Below are 25,312 nucleotides of genomic sequence, written 5' to 3'. Positions count from 1 at the left end.
TTTTAATTAATCTAGACATGATATAGAGTATACAGGAGAATGTGGGTAGGTACATGCAAATATTCCATTTTATAAAAGAGCTGGCATCTGTAGATTTAGGTATACACAGCGTGTACTGGAACCAATCTTCTTGCATATAGGAGGCAGCAACTCTATTTGAAAGAAATGGAAACTTTTTTTTTTTTTTTTTTTTTGAGATGGAGTCTCACTCTATCACCCAAGCTGGAGTGCAGTAGTGCAATCTCGGCTCACTGCAACCTCCACCTCCCGGGTTCAAGGGATTCTCCTGCCTCAGCCTCCTGAGTAGCTGGGACTACAGGTGCGAGCAATTATGCCCGTCTATTTTTTTTTTCATATTTTTAGTAGAGACAGGGTTTCCCATGTTAGCCAGGCTGGTCTTGATCTCCTGGCCTCGTGATCTGCCCTCCTCGGCCTCCCAAAGTGCTGGTATTACAGGCGTGAGCCACTGCGCCCAGCCTGGAAACTTCTTAAGGCTTTACCACGTTTACATTCACAGGATTTATTTCTTTCAAGTATCTGAATGTGACAAAACTAATGCTTTCCCACATTCCATACACTTATAGAATATCCTTCAAGTGCGTCCTTTTATGTCTATTAAAGGAACTGAGAGAACTGAAGGCTTTCCCACATTCCTTACATTCATAGGGCTTCTCTCCAGTGTGAGTTCTTTCATGTTCTCGACAGAAACTGGAACGACTGAAGGCTTTACCACAGTGTTTACATTCATAGGGTCTTTCTCCAGTGTGAGTCCTTTCATGTCTTAGAAGGAAAGAGGGCCAAAAGAATGCTTTCCTGCATTGCTTACATTCATATGGTTTCTCTGCCGTGTGAGTCCTTTCATGAGTTTTTAAGTAACTGAAACGACTGAAGGCTTTCCCACAAGTTTGACACTCATAAGATTTTTCTTCACTGTGAGTCCTTTCATGGCGACAAAAGTATTTAAAAGAACTAAATGCTTTCCCACACTCCTTACATTCGTAAGGCTCCTCTTCACTGTGTGTTGTTTCATGACTTTGAAAGGAAAAGAAATCACTAAAAGCTTTTCCACATTTACATTTATAGGGTTGCTCTCCAGTGTGTGTTTTTTCATGTTTTCGAAGGGAACTGGAAGTACGGAAGGCTTTCCCACATTGCTTGCATTCATAGGGTTTCTCTCCAGTGTGAGTCCTTTCATGTCTTTGAAATACACTGGGAGAATCAAAGGCTTTCCCACATACCGTGCATTTATGAGGGCCATCTCCAGTGTGTGCCATCATGTGTCTTCGAAAGCTTGAGCGATGAGATAACAATTTCCCACATTGCTTACATTCATAGGGTTTCTCTAGAGTGTGAGTTCCTTCATGAATTCGTGCTGAACCAGGAAAATCAAAGCCTTTCCCACATATCTTACATTTATGAGGTCCATCTCCACTGTGCGTTATCATGTGTCTTTGAAAGCTTCCAAGATGACAAAACGCTTTCCCACACTGTTTACATGTATAGGGTTTCTCTCCAGTGTGAATTCTTTCATGTACTCGAAGGGAACCGGAAACACTGAAGGCTTTCCCACATTGTTTACATTTGTAGGGTTTCTCTCCAGTGTGAGTTCTTTCATGTCTTAGATAGGAACTATAATCAGGGAAGGCTTTGGAACACTGCTTACATTCATACGGTTTCTCTCCAGTGTGTATTTTTTCATGTCTTAGATAGGAACTGTAAACAGGGAAGGCTTTAGAACAGTGCTTACATTCATACGGTTTCTCTCCAGTGTGAGCTCTTTCATGCATACGTAATAAACTGGGCCAAAAAAAGGCTTTCCCACACAATTCACATTTATAAGGTCCATCTCCACCTTTTACTACCATATGTCTTCGAAGGTTTCCAGGAGAACTGAAGGTTTTTCCACATTCCTTACAATCATAGGGTTTCTTTCCAGTGTGAGGCCTTTCACGTGTTGCAAAGGAGTGGCGATAACTTAAGCCTTTCCCACACTGCTTATGTGTATATGGCTTCTCTGCATATTCGTGACACTCCCGGTGTTTGTGTCCAGTGTCAACTCTGATGTAGCAATTCAGGGATGAATGACCCATTATGACTTCTCCATTCACACTGCTTCCACATGCATCTACTCTGGCGGGAGTGTTCTTGTTTACAATACTATTTCGAATCTGGCTTAAGGTTTCTCCACACTGACTACCATCTTTACTTTTACCAAATCTCTCTACCATATCACATCTGTAAAAAATGAAAAGTACATTACTAAAGGTTTATTATTGAATTATATTTATCAACAGGTATTAGATTTACATTTTTAATGTTATCAGGCAAGCTATAAGCTTCATGCCCTGCTTGAATGTGAATGGACTGAATGTTGTGCAAGATAACTCAATCCCAGCTATTTTCAAGACAATGATATGCACATGGGGATTCTTTTTTTTTTTTTTGAGATGGAGTCTCCCTCTGTCGTCAGGCTGGAGTGCAGTTGGTGCTATCTTGGCTCGCTGCAACCTCCGCCTCCTGGGTTCAAGTGATTCTCCTGCCTCAGCCTCCCAAGTAGCTGGGAATACAGGCGTGCACTACCACACCCAGCTAATTTTTGTGTATTTTTAGTAGAGATGGGGTTTCACACCATGTTGGCCAGGTTGGTCTCGATCTCCTGACCTCGTGATCCACCTGCCTTGGCCTCCCAAAGTGCTGGGATTACAGGCATGAGCCACTGCGCCCAGCCTTTCTTTCTTTTTTTTTTTTTTTTAAGACAGGGTCTTGCTGTGTCACTTAGGTTGGAGTGCACCAGTGCCATCACAGATCACTGCAGCCTCGAACTCCCAGGCTCAAGTGATCCTCCTGTCTCAGCCTCCCAAAGTGCTGGGATTGCAGGCATGAGCTACCACACCCAGCCTCATATGGGAAATCTTAATATTGTTTCCATGGGAACTATTTTGCAAATACTGAATAGCTATGTCACATTTAATAATATATTTATGTCGCGGCTGGGCGCGGTGGCTCACGCCTGTAATCCCAGCACTTTGGGAGGCCGAGGCAGGAGGATCATGAGGTCAGAAGATCGAGACCACAGTGAAACCTCATCTCTACTAAAAATAAAAAAAAAATTAGCTGGGCGCAGTGGCGGGTACCTGTAGTCCCAGCTACTCGGGAGGCTGAGGCAGAAGAATGGCATGAACCCAGGAGGCAGAGCTTGCAGTGAGCCGAGATCGTGCCACTGCACTCCAGCCTAGGCAACAGAGCAAGACTCTGTCTCAAAAAAAAAAAAAAAAAAAAAATATATATATATATATATATGTATGTCACATTTAATAATATATTTTTACAGAGAAATTTTTCTAAGAATAAATAAATTTAAGCTGGGCTTGTTCATAATCTTTGCTTCTTTTTAAAAGTTCTTGTCATTCTCAGAAACATTACACAGACATCACCTGTCTCTTATAAGTACAAATTACCTTGGATTTCTCCTGAGATTTTGGTACTGATCATCAATGTTCTGGGTTTCCCATTTCATTCCTAAAAGAGAGATCCAGAAAATTCACTATAAATTATTACAAAATGATACAAAAACTGTTAAGATTTTATGTACACTGCAATCATGTATGATTCATTCATTGAACTATAGTTGACTCCTGAACAACACAGGTTTGAACTGCACAAGTCCATTTATATATAAATGTTCTTCAGTCTCTGCTACCCCTGAGACAGCAATATCAACCCCTCTTCTTAGTTAGCCTACTCAATGTGAAGATGAGGATGAAAACCTTCATGATGATCCACTTCAACTTAATGCAGAGTAAATATAGTTTTTCTTCCTTAAGATTTTCTTATTAATATTTACTTTCTCTAGGCCAGGCGTGGTGGCTCATGCCTGTAATCCCAGCACTTTGGGAGGCTGAGGCGGGCGGATCACAACGTCATGAGATAGAGACCATCCTGGCTAACATGTTGAAACCCTGTCTCTACTAAAAATACAAAAAATTAGCCGGGCATGGTGGCGGACGCCTGTAGTCCCAGCTACTCAGGAGGCTGAGGCAGGAGAATGGCGTGAACCCAGGAGGCGGAGCTTGCAGTGAGCCAAGATGGCGCCACTGCACCCCAGCATGGGCGACAGAGCGAGACTCCATCTCCAAAATACAGAAAAAAATTTACTTTCTCTAACTTACTTTATTCTGAGAATACAGTATGCAATACATATGACATATATGTGCTCGTCACTTGTTTATATGACTGATAATGCTGCCAGTCAACAGTAGGTTAAGCTGTGACAGACAAAAAATTATATGAGGACATACAACTGGTTGGGGCCTGGCACTTCACCCTGTGCTGTTCAAGAGTGAACTGTATCCCTTTTCCATATTTCAAATCACTGAACAGCACTGATGACCACAAAACAAATGTCTCTAATTGACTAAATGAAGACATGATGTCATCCATACCTATACAGTTCAGGTTCCTAATGGTTTCTTGCATCACATCTCTGTAGAGATTCTTCTGTGATGGACCCAGCAAAGCCCACTCCTCATGGGTGAAGTTCACAGCCACATCCTCAAAAGCCACTGAGTCCTGAAACATCCCATATGTCCAGAAAAGGAAGGTTGAAACTCACAGTACTGAGAACCCATACTCACCTTCATAAACTTCCCATGATGCTGTGGTTTCCAAGCATTTATTCAATGACATGGTAAATCCACTCTTATTCTGTGTCTACACTCACTGTCTGATGCTGGAATTCTGATGCTGGAATTGGGCTTGCTAAAATAACAGTTGAGTAGGAACATATCTCTTATTGGTGAATTATGCAAGTGAATCTTATTGCCTGGATTACTCCTAATGTCTTTCTACAGTGGGTCTGTAGTACTTGTCATGACAAAGTCCTACCACCTACTGTGCAAAAGAGAGTTACAATTAGCAGTCCTGAGATGGCATATCCTTACAACTGCTTGTTCACAATGTTGAACCTTTCGTGGTGTCTAGACAATGTATTTAGGGGAGGGCCCCGTGAGCATAACTAATAACGGGGGTGGAGTGTGCCTATACTGTTTGTGTAAAAATTATGGTATTTGCCTAACTCCTAACTTCCCTCTGAGAGTTTGGAATTGTATTATATCCTCAGCAGAGGAAGCATACCCAATCAGCCACTGCTAGGTTTGAATGTCTTCCCCTCCAAAATGCATGCTGAAACTGAATCTCCAATGTGGAAGTAATGAAAGGTAGTGGTTTAAGAGGTGAGTGGGTCTTGAGGGTTTGGAACACATGGATGGATTAATCCACTCATGTATGAAAGGCTTAATTAATAAATGGGTTATCACAGATGAGGTTCTGGTGTCCTTATGAGAAGAGGAAGATACTTCAGCTAGACAGCCCCCTCATCATGTAATGCCCTGTGCCACCCAGGGACTCTACAGAGTCCCCATCAGCAAGAAGGTTCCCACCAGATGTCCACTTTGACCTTACTTGATCTTCCCAGCTTCCAGAACTGCAAAAAATAAATATCATTTCTTATAGATTACCCCAGTTCTGGTATCCTGTTATAAGTAACAAAAAAACAGTCTTATAGACTAAGACGGACACAAAGAAACACTCTAGGCACGGGGTCCCTAATGAGCAACTCTGGTAGATGATATTTCATGTTTTTCGTTGTTGTTGTTGTTTTGTTTTTTCAATTTCTTACTTGGGAGATTTAGCCTATTCTATGTGATTACACAGAGGGAATATTTTGGTGACTGGTTCCCTGTAGATCAAATGTAGTTAAGTATGACAAAAGACTAATAAAAGAGATTTTACCAACTAAATAGAAAAAATTGTAACTTTTTATTGGGTAATGTCAAAGGAGAAAGAAAAGAAGGGGACAGACTGCAAATGTTCTTAGAATTCAGTGTCCACTTTCATGAATATCGATTATATTCCATAAATCTCAACAGCAGACATTTAATAATCAATAACATTACATAAACCAATTTTTATAGAAGTCATAAATGTCTAAAGACGCTTTAAAAAAACCTTCTCATCAAGAAAGTAGACAGCTTTACAAAAACAAACAGAAGATTTAAAACTGCAATTTTTCACATCCCATATTATTAACAGAGAGAAAAAGATATATACATAGGAAAGTGAAAAATGATAGAAAAGCCTTGTATGGTTTTTTCTTTGGTCCATCTCTGCCCATCTCATTGCCAGTCTTGAAGACAGCAGAGTTCTCAGTGTAGAACTCTGATCACTACAGAGAGTACGGATCACATTTTGTTTCCAAATTATTGCCTTTGTATTTTCGAATCAGTCTGGGGACTAACCAAAGGTCTGAAACAAGGCTCTCTTTTCTATTTCATCTACAATGGAATCCAGTTAGAGTCAAACTGGGCAGGAACTACTTTAAAATGTTGCAAAATACACAAAAAGTGTGCAACCACCTAGGACAACACAAGATGACTAAGACATACATTAGAAGGCCAGGTGTGGTGGCTCACACCTGTAATTCCAGTACTTTGGGAGGCCAAGGTGTTGGGAACAGGCCCCCAAATCTGGCCATAAACAAAATCTCTGCAGCACTGTGACATGCTCGTGATGGCTATGATGCACATGCTGAAGGTTGTTGGTTTACCGGAATGAGGGCAAGGAACACCCGGCCCACCCAGAGTGGAAAACTGCTTAAGGCGTTCCTGAACCACAAACAATGGCATAGGCCATCTGTGCCTTAAGGACATGTTCCTGCTGCAGATAACTAGCCAGAGCCCATCCCTTTGTTTCCCATAAGGAAGGCTTTTAGTTAATCTATAATCTATAGAAACAATGCTTATCACTGGCTTACTGTCAATAAATATGTGGGTAAAACTCTGTTCGTGGCTCTCAGCTCTGAAGGCTGTCAGCCCCCTGATTTCCCACTCCACACTCTAAATTTCTGTGTGTGTGTGTCTAATTCCTCTAGTGCTGCTGGGTTAGGGTCTCCACGACTGAGCTGGTCTCGGCACCAAGGGGGTCAGATTGCTTAAAGGCAAGGAGTTCAAGACCAGCCTGGGCAACGTAGGGAGACCTCATCTCTACAAAAAATAAACAAAATTAGGTGGGTATGGTGGTGCATGCCTGTAGTCCCGGCTACTCAGGAAAGTAGGAGGATTGCTTGAGCCTGGGAGGTTGAGGCTGCAGTGAGCCACGATTGTGCCACCGCACTCAAGTCTCAGTGAAAGAGTGACACTATTTCAAGGAAAAAAAAAAAAAGACATATATTAGACCATCTAAGTCCCAGGAGAAAAGGCTAGAGTATAATTTTTCTTTACAAATAAGCATATTCGAAAGCACCCAGATATACTGGGGAATGGAGAAAGCCCCATGCAGGCACAGGAAACAATATATTTTCATAAAAGACAGGTGGGGATCCTCTTTTTCAGCTCTGGCTAACATCCAGATTTAAACAGAAAGAGAAGGCTAAAGTAGTAAATACTGTGGCTAAGTGCTCAAAGAATGCCCCAGCAGAGAGCCATCCATGAAGACTGGAAGAGGTCAGGTTTTTGTTTTGTTTCATCTTCTTTTTTACTTTTAGCTTCTAACATTCAGGAAATCTCTGTCAGAATGCTGGATGAACACAAGCTAAAGTCAGGAAATCTCTGTCAGAACACGGCATGAACACAAGCTAAAGAACAGAGACTTCAGTGTCTATACCCAGTAGGAAATACAGCCTCTGCAAACTAATTTGGAAATGTTACTAAACAAATGAATAGGCCAGGTGCAGTGGCTCAAGCCTGTAATGATGATGCACATTACAAAGATCCCAGAACTTTGGGAGGCTGAAGCAGGAGGATCACTTGAGGCCAGGAGTTCGAGACCAGCCTGGGCAACATAGTGAGACTTTGTCTCTATTTAAAAAAGGAAAAAGAAATGAATACTTTCAGCCTTCAAGCAAGAATACCAAACAATTAAGGGGCAAAAATCTGATTTTCAGAGTTACCCAATTATAACATTCAAATGTCTCCTTTTCAATAACCCCCCAAAAAACCCAAGAGAAATAAATAAAACAGAAACATGAAAATATGACTCATTAATGGAAACAATTTGAGATAAATCATCTCTGAGAAACCTCAGACACTGGATTTACTGAATAAAAACTGTAAAGCAACTGTCTTAAATATATTTAACTTGGTAAAGACAATAATAAACAAAGAACTAAGAGAAAACCAGAAAATTGATGTAGGGATAAAATAATACCAAAATATGTTAAAAATTGAGCCATATAGAATTTCTGCAACTGCAAGATACAACAACTTAAATGAAAACATCACTAAAGGTATTCAACAGATGTGAGCAACCAGTGGGGAAAAAAAAAACTAAAATGAAGGTAAAACAATTGAAATTACCTGGTCTGAGGAAAAAAAAAAAAAAAGAGGGGGAATGAAATGGAAAGAATGTGTGACTGGTATACCTACCTTGCCAGTAATGTTAGAAGAAGTTCATCAGAGAGAAAAAAATAATATGGGTTAGAAATTCAGATTGTGTGTGCGTGTGTGTGTGTGTATACATACACATATATATGAAGAGTGTTAGGAAACAATTAACTGAAGGCACAAAAAATTCTTTACTATTCTTATACCTATCTGATCTAATAGATATAGGTTTGTTCAAAATAATAATATCAAATTAGCTGGGTGTGGTGGTGCACACCTGTAATCCCAGCTACTAGGAAGGCTGAGGCAGGAGAATTGCTTGAACCCAGGAGGCGGAGGTTGCAGTGAGCCGAGATCATGCCATTGCACTCCAGCCTGGGCAACAGAGCGAGATTCTGTCTCAAAAGAAAAAATAATAATATCAACGATGTATTCAGTAGTTTATAGCTCCCAGTTGAACTAATGAATGAAAGTAATGTTATATGTGATGGGAGGAAGAACAGTCTATCACACTTCAGAACTATTATACGGCACTATTCCTGAAGCCAGTATAGTATTATTTGAAATTGAAGGCCCATTAGTTGTGAATGCTATACCACAAACTCTGGGAAATTCACTAATAGAATCTAAGAAAAAGTAGACTACATAGATATATAATATAGAAAATAAAATCATATAGAATGCTTAGCTAAAAGGAAAAAGGGCAGAAAAAGAGAAGTTAAAAAAACAGAGAACAACAAATAGAAAACAATAATATATATGTTTATCTGAATCCAATTATGCCAACTGTCACTTAAATGTGTATTATCTATATTCACCAGTAAAAAAAAAAAGGGACTGGCAGAGTGAAATAAAAAACAAGGCCCCAAACTATATTTTAAAAAAGCATTTTAAACAGAAAGACGCAGATACATTAAATATATAAGTATGAAGAAATACATGCCATTCTAACCCTGATCAAAAGAAATTTGGAAGACCTATATTACATTCAGACAAATCAGGCTTTAGATTTTTTAAAAATTACAAGGGATAGAGAGATTTCATAATGATCAAGAAGTCAATCCTATATGACATAATAATCCTTAACATCTATGCCCATAAAACAGAGCATCAAAATACATAATGCAAAAACATATAAAACCACAAGGCAAAATACACAAATCTAGGATTATAGTTGAGGGAAAACAACTCACCTCTATCAATAATTGACAGATCAGTTCTGCAGAAAATCACTAATGATATAGCTGAACTCAATAGCACTATCAATCAACTGGATTTAATTGAAACATATTTATAGAATCATTCATTCAACAACAGCATACATATTCTTCTCAAGCCTACATGAAATATTCACCAAGATGAACAATATTCTCAGCCATAAAACACACTTGAACAAATTTTTTTAAAGTATGCAATCAAATCATATTAGAATTAATGTAAAAATTAGTAATAGAAGCATAGTTGAAAAACCTCAACAAAGTGGAGATTGAAGCCACAAACTTCTCAACTACACAAACTTCAAGGAGAATTGTCAAGCAAAATGTAAATATTGCAATGTTGATGAAAAATAATATATCTTAGCAAAATCTTTGGAATGGAGTAAAGGCAGTGCTTTGAGGGAAATTTAAAGAATTAAATGCATTTCCTAGAAAGTAAAGGTTTAAAATCAACACCCTAACCTTCCATTTTAGGAAACTAGAGAAAAATGACAAGATTAATGTAAATCAAACAGAGGAAAGTAACGATGGGAAGAGATATTAATGAAATAGCAATGAAGAAATCAGTAGAAAACATCAACAAACCAACAGATGGTTCTTTGGAAACATCATTAAAATTCATAAGCCCATAGCCAAGTTAACTCAGAAAAAAGAGGAGCCATCACTACTACTCCCATGGACAGTAAAACGACCATAAAAGACTATTAGGAACAACTAAGTGCCCACATATTTGATAAAATTACATGGAATGGACCAATTCCTTGAAAGATACTATCTACCAAAACTCACAAAAAGAGACCTACGTAATATGAATAGGCCTGTATCTACTGAAGATATTAATAAATAATAAATGTCCCAGAAAAAATAAGCAACAGGTCAGAACGATTTCACTGCTGAATTCTGGCAAGCATTTATGGAGGAAATGATACCAATTCTCTACAATCTCTTCCAGAAAACAGAAGCTAAGGAAACACTTTCTATTCCATTGTATAAGGCCAACATTGCCCTAATACCAAAACTAGACAGACATTACAGACATATCTTCACTATGTGAGGACATAAGGGTTAGACTGCCATCTTCAAACCAGGTAGCAGGCCCTTACCAGAGGCCTCGTCTGCTTGACATTGGACTTCTAGCCTCTACACCTTTGAGAAATGAATGTTTGTTGTCTAAGGCATGCAGTGTATGGCAATCTGGTATAGCAGTCCTAAGTGACTGAGAGAGGTAGACTCTTTCTCTACACACATTAGGCTTTGAAGTCTACAGGAATCAGGTCACTGGTCTCACATATAGGCATTAAGCTCCCTGCCAAGATAAAGAAGTGATAACCTACAGGTCACATTTGGCAGGTTTCCAAATCAACCCACTTGGAGAAGTCTTTTTTTTCTTTTTTGAGACAGAGTCTTGCTCTGTCACCCAGGCTGGAGTGCAATAGCGTGATCTCGGCTCACTGCAACCTCCGCCTCCCAGGTTCAAACAATTCTCCTGCCTCAGCCTCCCGAGCAGCTGGGATTACAGGTGTCCGCCACCATGCCCGGCTAATTTTTGTATTTTTTAGTAGAGACGGGGTTTCACCATGTTGGTCAGGCTGGTCTCGAACTTCTGACCTCAGGTGATCCGCCCACCTAGGCCTCCCAAAGTGCTGGGATTACAGGCATCAGACACCGCGCCTGGCAAGAAGTCTTCTAATTAAATGGCTTACATTCTGTCTGTGAGTAAAGGATCTTGAGTCCCTCAAATCTTATTGTGAGTTCTTCAAACTGTTGATATGATTAACGTGATCTACTAACACCAAAAAAGACACTGATTTATTTCTGAATCATGTTTTGCTGATTGTCTTCCACTTAGAACATTTTAGCCTGTCGGCTGTCATCTATAGGCAATGATTGTAACGTCTATATTGTACCCTTCAAGGAAAGTGACAATTCCGGTATGAGTAGTCCTCCAGCTTCTCCTAAACTTTCTCATAAAGATTACCAACTGGTAATCTATTTTAGAACACATCCAAATTTGTTGGTGTGTCTTCTCAAGTTGATCCTCAAATTTGGCTTATAATAAAACTTTATCAAATTATATCTGCCTCAATGGCCTTATTTTTGGTAAACAAAAGTATCCCACGAAAGGCGCAATGTAACCATCCCCAACCAAATCCCTGGAGATACACCAGAGCAGAGATAAAGTTTATAGCCAGTTTCAAGAGACAGACCTAAAGATTAAATTAGAAGAATATACAACACCTATGAAAGACGAAAGCAGCACACTTTTAGAAATTACAGAAAAAAAATTTTTTTGTTTTTGAGACAGAGTCTCGCACTGTCACCCAGGCTTGAGTGCAGTGGCATGATCTCGGCTCAATGCAAGCTCCGCCTCCCGGGTTCATGCCATTCTCCTGCCTCAGCCTCCCGAGTAGCTGGGATTATAGGCACCCGCCGCCACGCCCGGCTAATTTTTTTTTTTTTTTTTTTTTTTGAGACGGAGTCTCGCTCTGTTGCCCAGGCTGGAGTGCAGTGGCGCAATCTCGGCTCACTGCAAGCTCCGCCTCCCGGGTTCACGCCATTCTCCTGCCTCAGCTTCTCCGAGTAGCTGGGACTACAGGCGCCCGCCACCACGCCCGGCTAATTTTTTTGTATTTTTAGTAGAGACGGGGTTTCACTGTGGTCTCGATCTCCTGACCTCGTGATCCGCCCGCCTCGGCCTCCCAAAGTGCTGGGATTACAAGCGTGAGCCACCGCGCCCGGCCACTTTTTTGTATTTTTAGTAGAGACGGGGTTTCTCCGTGTTAGCCAGGATGGTCGCCATCTCCTGACCTCGTGATCCACCCTCCTCAGCCTCCCAAAGTGCTGGGATTACAGGCATAAGCCACCGCGCCCAGCCAGAAAAATGTTTTTCTTATTTAACAAGAGTCTTCTTATATAAGAAAATAAAGTAGCTTCCAAAGGAGAAGTCTGGCAAATTGAACTCTAATTACATTAAGAAGAGGCAGGCATAGTGACTCACATCTATAACCCCAGTACTGTGGGAGGCCAAGGCAATAGGAACTCTTGAGGCCAGGAATTTGAACCCAGCCCGGCAACATGGCAGACTCTCTCGCTACACAAAATTTAAAAATTAGCCAAGTGTGGTGGCACATGCCTATAGTCCCAGCTACTTGGAAGCCCAGGAGTTTGAGGCTGCAGTGAGCTGATTATGCCACTGCAGTCCAGCCTGGGTGACAGAGCTGGACATTATCTAAAAAAATTAAAAATTTAGGAAGAGTTCATCTAAACAGAATAAATTTAAAAGATAAACCACCATCTGAAAGGAAATATTACCAATCCCTCCATGTAAAAAAGGATGTGTATAAAGTATGCCTAAAACAAAGACAGAAACAAAGCAAACATTTGCATTTACTATGCAAATGAATTAAATGACTGAGAATTATTTCACAGATGAAAGCCCACAAAGGAGGTATGTTCAACATGAATGCTAATCCAGTAAAAACACAATATATAATCACATGGAGATAATACATAATCACACGGAGATAACTAAAAGATAAATATTAAAAGGTACAGCTTCTTCTCTGAGAAAACACCAAATGGCTGATGACGCAGGTGCAGCGCGGGGGTCCGGAGGCCCTGGGGACCCTGGGATGGGGAACCACGGTGGCTTCCTCGGAGATTTCTGCAGTCGCATCCGGGGCCGGGGCCGGGGCCGGGGCCGCGGAGCTCTGAGAGGCAAGGCTGAGGATAAGGAGTGGATGCCCGTTACCAAGCTGGGCTGCCTGGTCAAGGACATGAAGATCTAGTCCCTGGAGGAGATCCATCTCTTCTCCCTGCCCATCAAGGAATCTGAGATCATTGACTTGTTCCTGGGGGCCTCTCTCAAGGATGAGGTTTTGATTACACCAGTGCAGAAGCAGACCCGTGCCGGCCAGCGCACCAGGTTCAAGGCGTTTGTTGCCATCGGGGACTACAATGGCCGTGTCACTCTGGGAGTTAAGTGCTCCAAGGAGGCAGCCACTGCCACCCACAGGGCCATCATCCTGGCCAAGCTCTCCACTGTCCCCATGCGCAGAGGCTACTGGGGGAACAAGATCGGCAAGCCCCACACCGACCCTTGCAAGGTGACAGGCCACTGCGGCTCTGTGCTGGTGCGCCTCATCCCCGCACCCAGGGACACTGGCATTGTCTCAGCGCCTGTGCCCAAGAAGCTGCTCATGATGGCTGGTATCAGTGACTGCTACACCTCAGCCCAGGGCTGCACTGCCACCCTGGGCAACTTCGCCAAGGCCACCTTTGATGCCATCTCTAAGACCTACAGCTACCTGACCCCCGACCTCTCAAAGGAGACTGTATTAACCAAGTCTCCCTATCAGGAATTCACTGACCACTTCGTTAAGACCCACACCAGAGTCTCTGTGCAGAGGACCCAGGCTCCAGCTGTGGCTATAACATAGGGCTTTTGTACAAGAAAAATAAATTCAGCCTGAAAAAAAAATGTATAAACAGACATGCATACATTGTTTGTTTGTTTGTTTTTTGAGACAGATTTTCACTCTTGTTGCCCAGGCTGGAGTGCAAAGACGCGATCTCGGCTCACTGCAACCTCCACCTCCTGGGTCCAAGCAATTCTCCTGGCTCAGCCTCCCAAGTAGCTGGGATTACAGGTGCCCGCCACCACGTCCGGATAATATTTTGTGCTTTTAGCAGAAATGGGGTTTCACCATGTTGGCCAGGCTAATCTCAAACTCCTGACCTCAGGTGATCCACCCACCAAGGCTTCCCAAAGTGCTGGGATAACAGGCGTGAGCCACAGCACCCAGCCTTGTCAGACAGTTAATCCACACATGCTATTATGATTTCCTAGTAAACTGAAGTTTGTCTATAATCTATAACCCAGCAATGTTCCCCCATGTGTTGAAAAATTCATGAACTGTTAGCATGTAGAGACAAAACCAAAAATAACATTGTCAACAACATCAAAAAATTAACTTAAAAGTCAAGTCCTGGCCGGGCATGGTGGCTCACACCTGTAATCCTAACACTTTGGGAGGCCGAGGCGGACAGATCACGAGGTCAGGAGATGGAGACCATCCTGGCGAACACAGTGAAACCCCATCTCTACTAAAAATACAAAAAAATTAGCCAGGCGTGGTGGTGGGCGCCTGTAGTCCCAGCTACTCGGGAGGCTGAGGCAGGAGAATGGCGTGAACACGGAGGTCAGAGCTTGCAGTGAGCGGAGATCATGCCGCTGCACTCTAGCCTGGGTGACAGAGCAAGACTCCATCTCAAAAAAGATCTCAAAAAAAAAAAAAAAGTCAAGTCCTATGAGCACTGCAATGTGTGAGTAAACTGCATAACCCATAGCCTCAAATTTTAGCATGTGTCAAACAGATTGAGGCAAATAAAGAAAACAAAAACCTTTTCAGCACAATTTTTGTGTTCTTCCCCCTTCTGTTCATCCTTTCTTGATGTCTTTGAATCAAATCAATATTCTCGAGTGTTCCAATTTAGTTACTAATTATATTTACATTTTAGTTACATCTTTTTGCATTATATTTTTAACAGGTTGCTCTGATGAACTAGTTCTCATGCATGAGAATCATCTGAAGGGCTCGTTAAAAAACAGATCATTGGAGGCCAGGTGTGGTGGCTCATGCCTGTAATCCCAGCACTTTGGGAGACCGAGGTGGGTGGATCATGAAGTCAGGAGTTCGAGACCAGCATGGCCAAGATGGTGAAACGTTGTCTCTACTAAAAATACAAAAATTAGCCAGGCATGATGGCGGGCGCCTGTAATCCCAGCTGCTCGGGAGGCTGAGGCAGAGAACTGCTTGAACCCAGGAGGCAGAGGTTGCAGTGAGCTGAGATCGTGCCACTGCACTCCAGCCTGGGCGAAAGAGCGAGACTTGGTCTCAAAAACAAAACCAAAAAAAAAAAAAAAAACAGATCACTGGGGCTGGTTGCAGTGGCTCACATCCCAGCACTTTGGGAGGCTGAGGCAGGTGGATCTCTTGAGGTCAGGAGTTCGAGACCAGCCTGGCCAACATGGCGAAACCCCGTCTCTACTAAAAATACAAAAATTAGCCAGGCGTGGTGGTGCACACCTGTAGTCCCAGCTACTCGGGAGGCTGAGGCAGAGGTTGCAGTGAGCCAAGATCGCGCCACTGCACTCCAGCCTGGGCAATAGAGTAAGACTCTGTCTTAAACAAACAAAAAAAATCATTGGGCCCCATTCCAAGAATTACTAATTCAGTAGTCTTGGGTAATACCCTAAAATGTGCATTCCTTGTGTATATATATATATATATATACACACACACACACACACATGTATTATATATATATATATATATATACACACATATGTATAAATTATATATATATATTCATGGAGTACAAGTGCAATTTTACTACACTGATATATTGCCTTGTAAAGTCAGGCCTTTCAGTGCGTCCATCCCTGGAGCAACCCCCATTATCCACCAAATAACCTCCCTCATCCCCATGAGTCTTCACTGTCCACATATATACACGTTCTTTTTTTTGAGACAGAATCTTGCTCTGTCACCCAGGCTGGAGTGCAGTGACGTGATCTCGGCTCACTGCAGCCTCCGCCTCCTGGGTTCAAGGGATTCTCCTGCCTCAGCCTCCCGAGTAGCTGGGACTACAGGCACGTGCCACCACACCTGGCTAGTTTTTTGTATTTTTAGTAGAGATGGGGTTTCACCGCATTAGCCAGGATGGTCTCGATCTCCTGACCTCGTGATCCACCTGCCTCGGCCTCCCAAAGTGCTGGGATTACAAGCGTGAGCCACCGCGCCTGGCCCTATACACATTTTTTAACTCCCACTTATAAATGAGAACAGGCAGTATTTGTCTTTCTGTGTCTGAGTTGTTGCACTTAAGATTATGGCTTCCCATTCCATCCATATTGTTGCAAAAGACACAATTTAATTCTTTTTAATGTCTGAATAGTATTCCACTGTGTGAATATACCACATTTTCATTATTCAATCTTCTGTTGATGGACACTTAGGCTAATTTTGTATGTCTGCTATTGTGAATAGTCCGCAATAAACACATGAGTGCAGGGAACTTTTTGATGTAATGATTTCCACTCCTTTGGGTAGATACCCTGTAGTAGGAATGCCTTTTCAGCATTATATGGATGGTATATTAATGGTAGTATTAACTAACTAGAAACTGAAGAGGCAAAACTATGCTTATGAGTGAATACATACTGAACCTATAATAAGTAACAATGACAAATTCAGAGTTATGGTTCTGACCCATGGTGTCTTTTATCTAACATTACTTCTGACAGCAAATATGTAGCATTTGCTGAACACGAGCCGATTCTCCAAGAAAAACTGGTGTTCAATAATTCAATGTGGACACCACCTAACATTTCCACAGACCCCACAAATTAAGGGCTCAGTTCCACAACAGGGACCCTACTGCAGATGCCAAATGCAAGCCCTAGGGACCACACTTTTAACCAAATGTGTATAAAACCAACAACTCTACTATCAGATTTAATGATTTGCTACAACAAGTTGAAGAACTCAGTTAAACAAGTTGCTTAAGGTTATCAGTTTGTTATAAAGTATATGTCGAGAATACCTAAATGGAAGACATATGTCAGCCCTCCAAGACATTTTAATTTGTGCAATTTCACTCTGATTAAACCAACTCACTGAATACAAAACCAAGCAGCTGACAGTGTTCAATTTTACAAAAGCCCTGTAATCCTGGTAATAAACATGATTTAAGAGGCCAGGCACAGTGGCTCACACCTATAATCCCAGCACTTTGGGGGGCTGAGGTAGGCAGATTATGAGGTCAGAAGTTTGAGACCAGCCTGGCCGACATGATGAAACCCCATCCCTACTAAAAATAGAAAAATTAGCCAGGCATAGTTGCACGCGCCTGTAATCCCAGCTACTCAGGAGGCTGAGGCAGGAGAATAGCTTGAACCTAGGAGGCGGAGGTTGCAGGGAGGTGGAGGTTGCAGTGAGCCAAGATGGCACCATTGTACTCCAGCCTGGGACAAAGAGTGAGACTCCGTCTCAAAAAAAAAAAAAAAAAAAAAAAATATATATATATATATATATATATATAAAAATATATAAGAAATCACCTGACCCCCACCACCATGCCCAGTTCTTTCTGTTCTGGACAAATAGCCCAGTGCAAAGAAACATCCTTCACTAACATCAATTCTGGCTCCCGCCTTTTTAACCTATAACAAGGCCCTCCAAATTCCCATTCTTTGTCTTATAAATAACTAGCTGAACAGTTTTGCCTCTACTGATTACTCTGAACAAAATGCTTCCAGAAGAAACTTGCGGCCAGGCCTGATGGCTCACATCTCTAAGTCCAGCACTTTGGGAGGCTGAAGTGGGTGGATCGCTTGAGCCCAGGAGTTCAAGACCAGCCTGGGCAACATGGTGAAACCCTGTCTCTACAAAAAATACAAAAAAATTAGCTGGGCATGGGGGTGTATACCTGTAGTCTCAGCTACCCTGAAGGCTGAGATGGGACAATCCCTGGGGAGGTCTGGGGAGGTCAAGGCTGCAGTGAGCTGTGATGGCGCCACTGTACTCCAGCCTGAGCAACAGTGAAATTACGTCTCAAAAAAAAAAAAAAAAAAAAACACCAGAAAAGAAAGGAAACTACTTAAGTTTCTCTCTTTCTTCTAGGCCACTGATTTTTGACACACCCTCAGCCTAAGCCAAAACATAACCCTTCCTTCATGACTCATCCCATGAACAGGCTTAAGTCAGGGTAAAACACTCTGTGATCTAGAATCTGATTTTCACCCTCCATCCTGCCCTCTCCCTCTCATTTCCTTTGTAATGTTGGTTGCTCTTCACCTTGAAAGCAACTTTCCACCTAAGCTTTAAGATGCTTTCAGATCTTATACTTAGTGCTCTTCCCCGTTATGTAGCGCTCTTTTAGAATAAACTCCTTTTTTTTTTTTTTTTTTTGAGATGGAGTCTTGCTCTGTTGCCCAGGCTGGAGTGCAGTGGCGCGATCTTGGCTCACTGCAAGCTCCACCTCCCCAGTTCACGCCATTCTCCTGCCTCAGCCTCCCGAGTAGCGCCCGCCAGCATGCCCGGCTAATTTTTTGTATTTTTAGTAGAGACGGGGTTTCACCAGGTTAGCCAGGATGGTCATGATCTCCTGACCTCACGATCCACCTGCCTTGGCCTCCCAAAGTGGTGGGATTACAGGCATGAGCCACCGTGCCTGGCCTAGAATAAACTCATTTCTTAGCTAAATCCAGATTTATCTTACCTGATGACTGTCTAGTGACAGCCCTACAATAACAAACACAACCTCAGACATGGCATCACCCCAACTGCCTCTGCCTGTAGATCCCCAGATTTCCAGTGCTCTGTAGCTTCTCTTAGTATAAAAGGCTCTTTGGCTGGGCGCGGTGGCTCACTCCTGTAATCCCAGCACTTTGGGAGGCCAAGGCGGGCAGATCACCTGAAGTCGGGAGTTCGAGACCAGCCTGACCAACATGGAGAAACCCCGCCTCTACTAAAAAATACAAAATTAGCTGGGCATGGTGGCGCATGCCTATAATCCCAGCTACTCAGGAGTCTGAGGCAGGAGAATCGCTTGAAACTGGGAGGTAGAGGTTGTGGTGAGCCAAGATCATGCCATTGTGGTTGCACTCCAGCCTGGGCAACAAGAGTGAAACTCCATCTCAAAAAAAAAAAAAAAAAAAAAAAGCCTCCTCCCAGGCCAGGCACAGTGGCTCACGCCTGTAATCCCAGCACTTTGGGAGGCCAAGGCCGGCGGATCACAAGGTCAGGAGTTGAGACCAGCCTGACCAACATGGTGAAACCCCATTGCTACTAAAAATACAAAAATTAGCTGGGCATGGTGGCATGCACCTGTAATCCCAGCTACTGAAGAGGCTGAGGCAGGAGAATCGCTTGAACCCAGAAGGCAGAGGTTGCAGTGAGCTGAGATCACAGCATTTCACTCCAGCCTGGGCAACAGAGTGAGACTCTATCTCAAAAATAAAATAAAATAAATAAATAAATAAATATAAAAATAAATTTTAAAAAAAGCTCCTCCCATTGCTGGAGTGATTAGGCTGGGACACCTGCAGGGGAGGCTCCCCAGGAAGAACCAACTAAACTGGGCCCACAATGACCTCCCTTTGCAGGCTCAAAATTGGCCTCCACTTGGAGTCACTGGCCTCAAGCCTCTCCACCCCAGTCAAGGCTATTTGCTTACCCTTCCGTGCCTTACATGGATTTAAAAAATAAAACAAACAAACAAAACTCCATGTGTGATGAATCTATCAAAATCACTCAAATTCAGTGTTTACAGGAGGGAAGGAAATTGTAAGTCACTTCTATTTTATAGCTTAACAAGAAAAGCACAAGTATCTATCCATCTCAGATAATAAAATCAGTTACTACTTCCATAATAATGAAGCCTTTAGTAAACAAAGGATATTTAAGTTCTTTAGCTATTGCAAAGTCCCACAGAATGTTGCATTAATCTGCCAAGTCCAGGAACAGACCAGACTTATCCACTGTCCCAAGTTCTCCAGCCTAAAAAGAAGAGAAACTAAAGTTTTGGTAAAGCTTTATAATTCAATCAAATACCTATCACACATTCTTGTGAAAATGTATTCATTTTTTTGCAGCCAAAATGGAAGAGTTTTCCCAAATTTTTCCCTTGGTAGTATTTACACTGCTAAGCCCTGAAATTCCATTTGAAATCATCCAATAAAAGACCTGAGAAACCTATTACATGGTCTCTGGGGTAATAAAAGTAAATAAAAGTTTTTTAAAAATGCTTCAGCCTGGGCGACACGGTGAAACCCCGTCTCTACCAAAAATACAAAAATTAGCCAGGTGTGGTGGCACACACCTGTAGTCCCAGCTACTTGGGAGGCTGAGGTGGGAGGATCGCTTGAGCCCTGGAGGCAGAGGTTGCAGTGAGCTGAGATCGTACCACAGCACTCCTGAGTGATAGAGGGAGACCCTGTTTCAAAAAAAAAAAAAAGAAAAAAGCTGGGTGCGGTGGCTCACACCTGTAATTCCAGAACTTTCAGAGGCCAAGGCAGGGGGATCACCTGAGGTCAGGAGTTCAAGACCAGCCTGGCCAACATGGTGAAACCCTGTCTCTACTTAAAAATACAAAATTAGCCAGACATGGTGGCACGTTCCTGTAATCCCAGCTATTCGGGAAGCTGAGGAAGGAGAATTGCTTGAACCTGGCAGGCAGAGGTTGCAGGGAACCAAGATAGTACCATTGCACTCCAGCCTGGGCAACATAGTGAAACTCCATCTCAAAAAAAAAAAAAAGAAAGAAAGAAAAGAAAAAAAGTTTTTAAAAAATGGAATAGGGCCTGGGTCCAGTGGCTCATGCCTGTAATCCCAGCACTTTGGGAGGCCAAGGCAGGAGGATCGCTTGAGCAAGGGACTTCAAGACCAGCCTGGCAACATGAGGAAACCCCATCACTACAAAATACTCAAAAATTAGTAGGGCATGGTGGGCATACTCCCAGCTACTCTGGAGGCTGAGCCCAGGCAGTCTAGGCTACCTAAGCTGCAGTGAGCCATGATGGTGCCACTACACTCCAGCCTGCGCGACAGAAGGAGACCCTGTCTCATAAAAAAATAAAAAAATAAAAAATGAAAAAAAAAAGGAATAGAAAACTACATATATATAATTTGTTTTCTGAATTCCAACTCTTTCTGGCCTCTTTAGAAACACTTTATCTTCTCTATTAATTTCTAATGATAGTATGCACTTTACAGTTAATAAAAAATTAAATTTGAAATAACTGAACAAATCTTTTCAGGGTAACTAACCCAGGGTGGAGCAGAACGGACTGGAACACAGACAAGTCTCACTCAACTGTCAGGTCAAGTCGTTCTATCACCTGGCACATCCCCCAGCCCCACGGTGTTCATTGAAGTGCTCAGCAACCACACTCCTAGGAGACACTACCTTATGTCTTTTTCAGGCTCTTGCAAAACCTCACTGGGTGGGTTTTCCAGTTTTCAGATACAGTTTTCTAGCTTCACAGTTGGAGAGAGTCCAGAAGGCAGAAATCATTTATCTTGTCCCCTGAATAACACTATCCAATTTGCTGATAAGCCATGTGTCACCAAGGAATGGAAACTAGGCTTGGGGGAAAAAATGTCAATGTCCCAGGTGTTGGTTTTTTTGTTTTTTGTTTTTTTTTTTTTGAGACAGAGTTTCCCTCTTGTCGCCCAGGCTGGAGTGCAATGGCGTGATTTTGGCTCACTGCAACCTCCGCCTCCCGGTTTCAAGTGATTCTCCTGCCTCAGCCTCCCATGTAGCTGGGATTACAGGCACCTGACACCATGCCCGGCTAATTTTTGTATTTTCAGTAGAGATGGGGTTTCACCATGTTGGCCAGGGTGGTCTTGAACTCCAACCTCAGCTGATCTGCCCGCCTCGGCCTCCCTAAGTGCTGGGATTACAGGCATGAGCCACCGCGCCCAGCCCAGGGGTTAGCTTTTTACATGAATGATATACCAGAAGGTTCCTCCCACCCCAGAGCATCCACCTGGTCCTTTGGGAGGCCCCACCCCAACACCTCAGGCTGTCCTCTGGGAAGAGTGACCCAAGGGCAGATATCCACTAGGCCCTCCATGAGATTGGCAGCTTCCAGCATCTTAGGGTAGCCCCAGAAAGTTCCATAACACAGGGCCTGGAAAAGACACAGGGTGGGCTGAGGTCACATCACCCTGTAAAGGACATTCTGAGAAGGCATCTGTGCCTAGGGGAGATAAAAGAGGCACAAAGGTTTGGTTTTTTTTTTGTTTTTTTTTTGTTTTTTTCAGTTAATTTAGAAAGTTTATTTTGCCAAGGTTGAGGACGTGCCTGTGACACAGCCTCAGGAAGTCCGGAGACATGTGCCCAAGGCGGTGGGGGCATAGCTTGGTTTTATACATTTTAGGGAGACATAGACATCAATCAATATTGTAAGAAGTACGTTAGTTCCGTCTGAAAGGTGGGACAACTTGAAGCAAAGGCAGGTTTTTTTTTTACAGCAGTGTCAGGTGGTTATTCTCTTCTTCCTCACATGTGAAATGTTAAGGAAAACAAAATAAATCCTTTTAAAAAGAGCCACACATTGCTATCTGAAAACAAACGACAAAATTCTGTGTCTATCTGAAATATAGTCTTGGTGACAAAGGGTTCATAATGTTACTGGGAATTGAGGAGTGAAGTTAGCATATGGAAGGCTCTGGAAACCAAAAGATTTACTGTTAGCCCCAAGAGGAGCTAGGAGGAAGGGACAGGTCTCAAAGACCCTGATGCCCGTATCTTTGAAAGCCTCGGAGGGGAAATGGTCGCCCTTGGAAAGAAGGGACTGAAGACCACAGAGACCACAGCTCCTCCCACACACAAACCCCACACACGAGTCTGCTTTGTGCCTAGTGACCCTCCCATCGTCACCGTGCAGCCTCCTCACCGGGTTCACAGGAACTGCGAGCCAGGCTGGAGGCGAGATTGCAGTTAGATATTAACCAGGTGCCCTCAGCCCCGCTGCTTCACAGGAAGCCGCCTCCCGGAGAGTCAGGTCACAGCAGACGCTGACCGGTGGCTTCCCCACCGTGCCTGGGGATAAGATCTCTGAGAGTTGCTCAAGAGTTCTTTCTCAGATCTTGAATTCCAGCGGAAAGGCTGGCGCCAAGCAGGCTGAAGACCCCACAAGGGAGCCCACTCAGCAGGAGAATGCGGTTTCTTCACCTCCAGTCCCAGGAGTCACCCCTCACTTCCCCACCAACCAGCGACCCCACATCCCAACGACCCCCGTCCAGACCCCTAAACACCCCATCCCCAAACCTCTCACGGAGGCGGATCTAGGGTGTCCTCTCCTATTAAACTGTTTCTGCTGCAGCCCTCGGCGTCCGGGTGCAGCGACTCGGGCTGCGAACCTGTACTGGTTCCGCCGCACGATCTGGGGAGACGCGGGGCTGCGGGCACGGAGCTGCCCAGAGAGGGGCGCCAGGGCCGGGGCCGCAGTCGCCGCTCAGGGACCGGACAGGATGCCCGGAGTCCCGGCTGCCGGCCCGGCCCCACTCTGCAGCCAAAGGGACCGAGGACCGAGGTGCGAAGGGGGGCTCAGGTCCCAGACCCCAAAGACGCTGAGGCGAGGCCCGGGTCCCGCCACAGCCGGTTCCAACTGGTTCCGACTGCTTCCGACCAGCCCTTCGCCCTGCCTCAGGACGCCGGGCCCCGCACACTCACCATTTCCCGGCTGTGCGGTGTCCCGGGTCCTCCCAACTCCCGTAGCCAGGGTAGGTCCCAGCGCGACAGAAGCCACCACAGATGTCCCAGGGCGTCTCTCAGTGACAGAATACGGCACAAAGGTCACCAGGGTGAAGAGGCCACTAGCTCCTGGAACGTCACACCCTCCTCTCTGCCGCGCGCCTGATTGACAGTTCTCAGGAACCCGCCCACGACTCTGATTGGATAGCGCTCCAGGTCCCGCCTCCTGGCACTGAGTGACAGAAGAAGCGATCTCACAGTGCTGAGTGCAGCCGGATGAACAGGTTCCAGACCCGGCCCCTGGCAGGGCGGGCTTCCTCCCTGCGCTATGACCCGACCAGTCCCGGGAAACGTTTGCCTTAAAGCGGAATTTCCTACCTGTATGCAGTGGGCCCTTTTTGCGTCTTCCTCCTGGACAATTGTGTGCAAGGAATCCCAGATTCACTGTCCACTGGAGCCATCCCCTGGCCTCAGAGCAGGAGGGCAGCCGAGGCCACACAGGCCACACTGCAGCAGCGGGGGACCGGGGTGGGCGGGGGGGAGGGGTGCTGATGTCTTCCAGGGACCAGGAATTTGGGATGAGGCTGTCGCCTACAAGGTCAAGCCTTTCTCCCACTATAAGCGCTGGATGGGTTCTTTCTACGCGCTATGCAAATAAAGACCACGGTACTGCAGTTAAAAAAAAAAATTTAATAAACACTAGGCCAGCTACGATACGTGGGAGACGGAGTTACTACTCAAATTATTCTCATCCAAGGTCCGTAGGTAGGGGTTTTTCAAGGGCAGTTTGGGGGAAAGGGTGGAGGTAGCTAGGCTTGCTACTGACTGGTTGGGGTGGGGATGGAAATCATTGGGGATGGAATCTGTCCTCTTGGCCGGGCGTGGTGGCTCACCGCTGTAATCCCAATACTTTGGGAGGCCTAGGTGGGAGGATCACTTGAGGCCAGTAGTTCAAGACCAGACTGGGCATAGAGTGAAACTGTCTCTATACTATATTGAATGGAGGAGACCACCCCTCATATTGTCTTATGCCCAATTTCTGCCTCCAAAGAAGAAGTAAAAACTAAAAGGCAGAAATGAAATCCACAGGCAGATAACCTGGCTTGTGCCCTGGGCCAGGTGGTTAAAAATCAACCCCTGACCTAACTGTGTTATCTATAGATTCCAGACATTGTATGGAAAAGCACTGTGAAAATCCCTGTCCTGTTCTGTTCTGTTCTGGTTACCGGTGCATGCAGCCCCCAGTCACGTACCCACTGTTTGCTCCATCAATCATGACCCTCTCACGCGGACCCCCTTAGAGTTGTAAGCCCTTAAAAGGGACAGGAATTGCTCACTCGGGGAGCTTGGTTTTTGGAGACGTGAGTCCGCCGATGCTCCCAGCTGAATAAAGCCCCTTCCTTCCACAACTCGGTGTCTGAGGGGTTCTGGTCTGCGGCTCGTCCT

The 25,312-nt window shown here is 44.0% G+C and overlaps 1 protein-coding gene and 1 pseudogene across 2 annotated transcripts; one reads left to right on the top strand and one right to left on the bottom strand.

Moving 5' to 3' along the window:
- Nucleotides 1-354: 354 nt before the first annotated feature.
- LOC100579663 (zinc finger protein 44) lies at nucleotides 355-24,053 on the bottom strand. 2 transcript variants are annotated; one of them, XM_003275772.3, is made up of 4 exons: nucleotides 23,846-24,053; nucleotides 4,443-4,569; nucleotides 3,459-3,519; nucleotides 355-2,235 (listed from the first exon to the last, which is right to left on the bottom strand). In XM_003275772.3, exons 1-4 carry the CDS (start codon nucleotides 23,846-23,848, stop codon nucleotides 579-581), a joined length of 1,848 nt encoding a protein of 615 aa, XP_003275820.2. In that variant the 5' UTR covers nucleotides 23,849-24,053; the 3' UTR covers nucleotides 355-578. The 2 variants fall into 2 exon arrangements, with proteins under 2 accessions (XP_003275820.2, XP_030676613.1); XM_030820753.1 differs by lacking the exon at nucleotides 23,846-24,053 and having other exon boundaries at nucleotides 4,443-6,746.
- On the top strand, nucleotides 12,904-14,034 carry LOC105740303 (annotated as a pseudogene).
- Nucleotides 24,054-25,312: the final 1,259 nt, after the last annotated feature.

This window comes from Nomascus leucogenys, chromosome 10 (genome assembly GCF_006542625.1).
Source record: "Nomascus leucogenys isolate Asia chromosome 10, Asia_NLE_v1, whole genome shotgun sequence".
NCBI lineage: Eukaryota > Metazoa > Chordata > Mammalia > Primates > Hylobatidae > Nomascus > Nomascus leucogenys.
Note: the sequence above shows the minus strand (reverse complement) of the source record. Positions and strands in the feature narration are given on the sequence as shown.

Excerpts from the sequence above, each read along its gene's own strand:
- LOC100579663 (XM_030820753.1), bottom strand. The coding sequence starts at position 4,578 with ATGTTTCAGGACTCAGTGGCTTTTGAGGATGTGGCTGTGAACTTCACC. Across the intron at positions 3,520-4,442 it reads TAGGAACCTGAACTGTATAG|GAATGAAATGGGAAACCCAG; the intron begins GTATGGATGACA and ends TCTCTCTTTTAG. Across the intron at positions 2,236-3,458 it reads AATCTCAGGAGAAATCCAAG|ATGTGATATGGTAGAGAGAT; the intron begins GTAATTTGTACT and ends CATTTTTTACAG.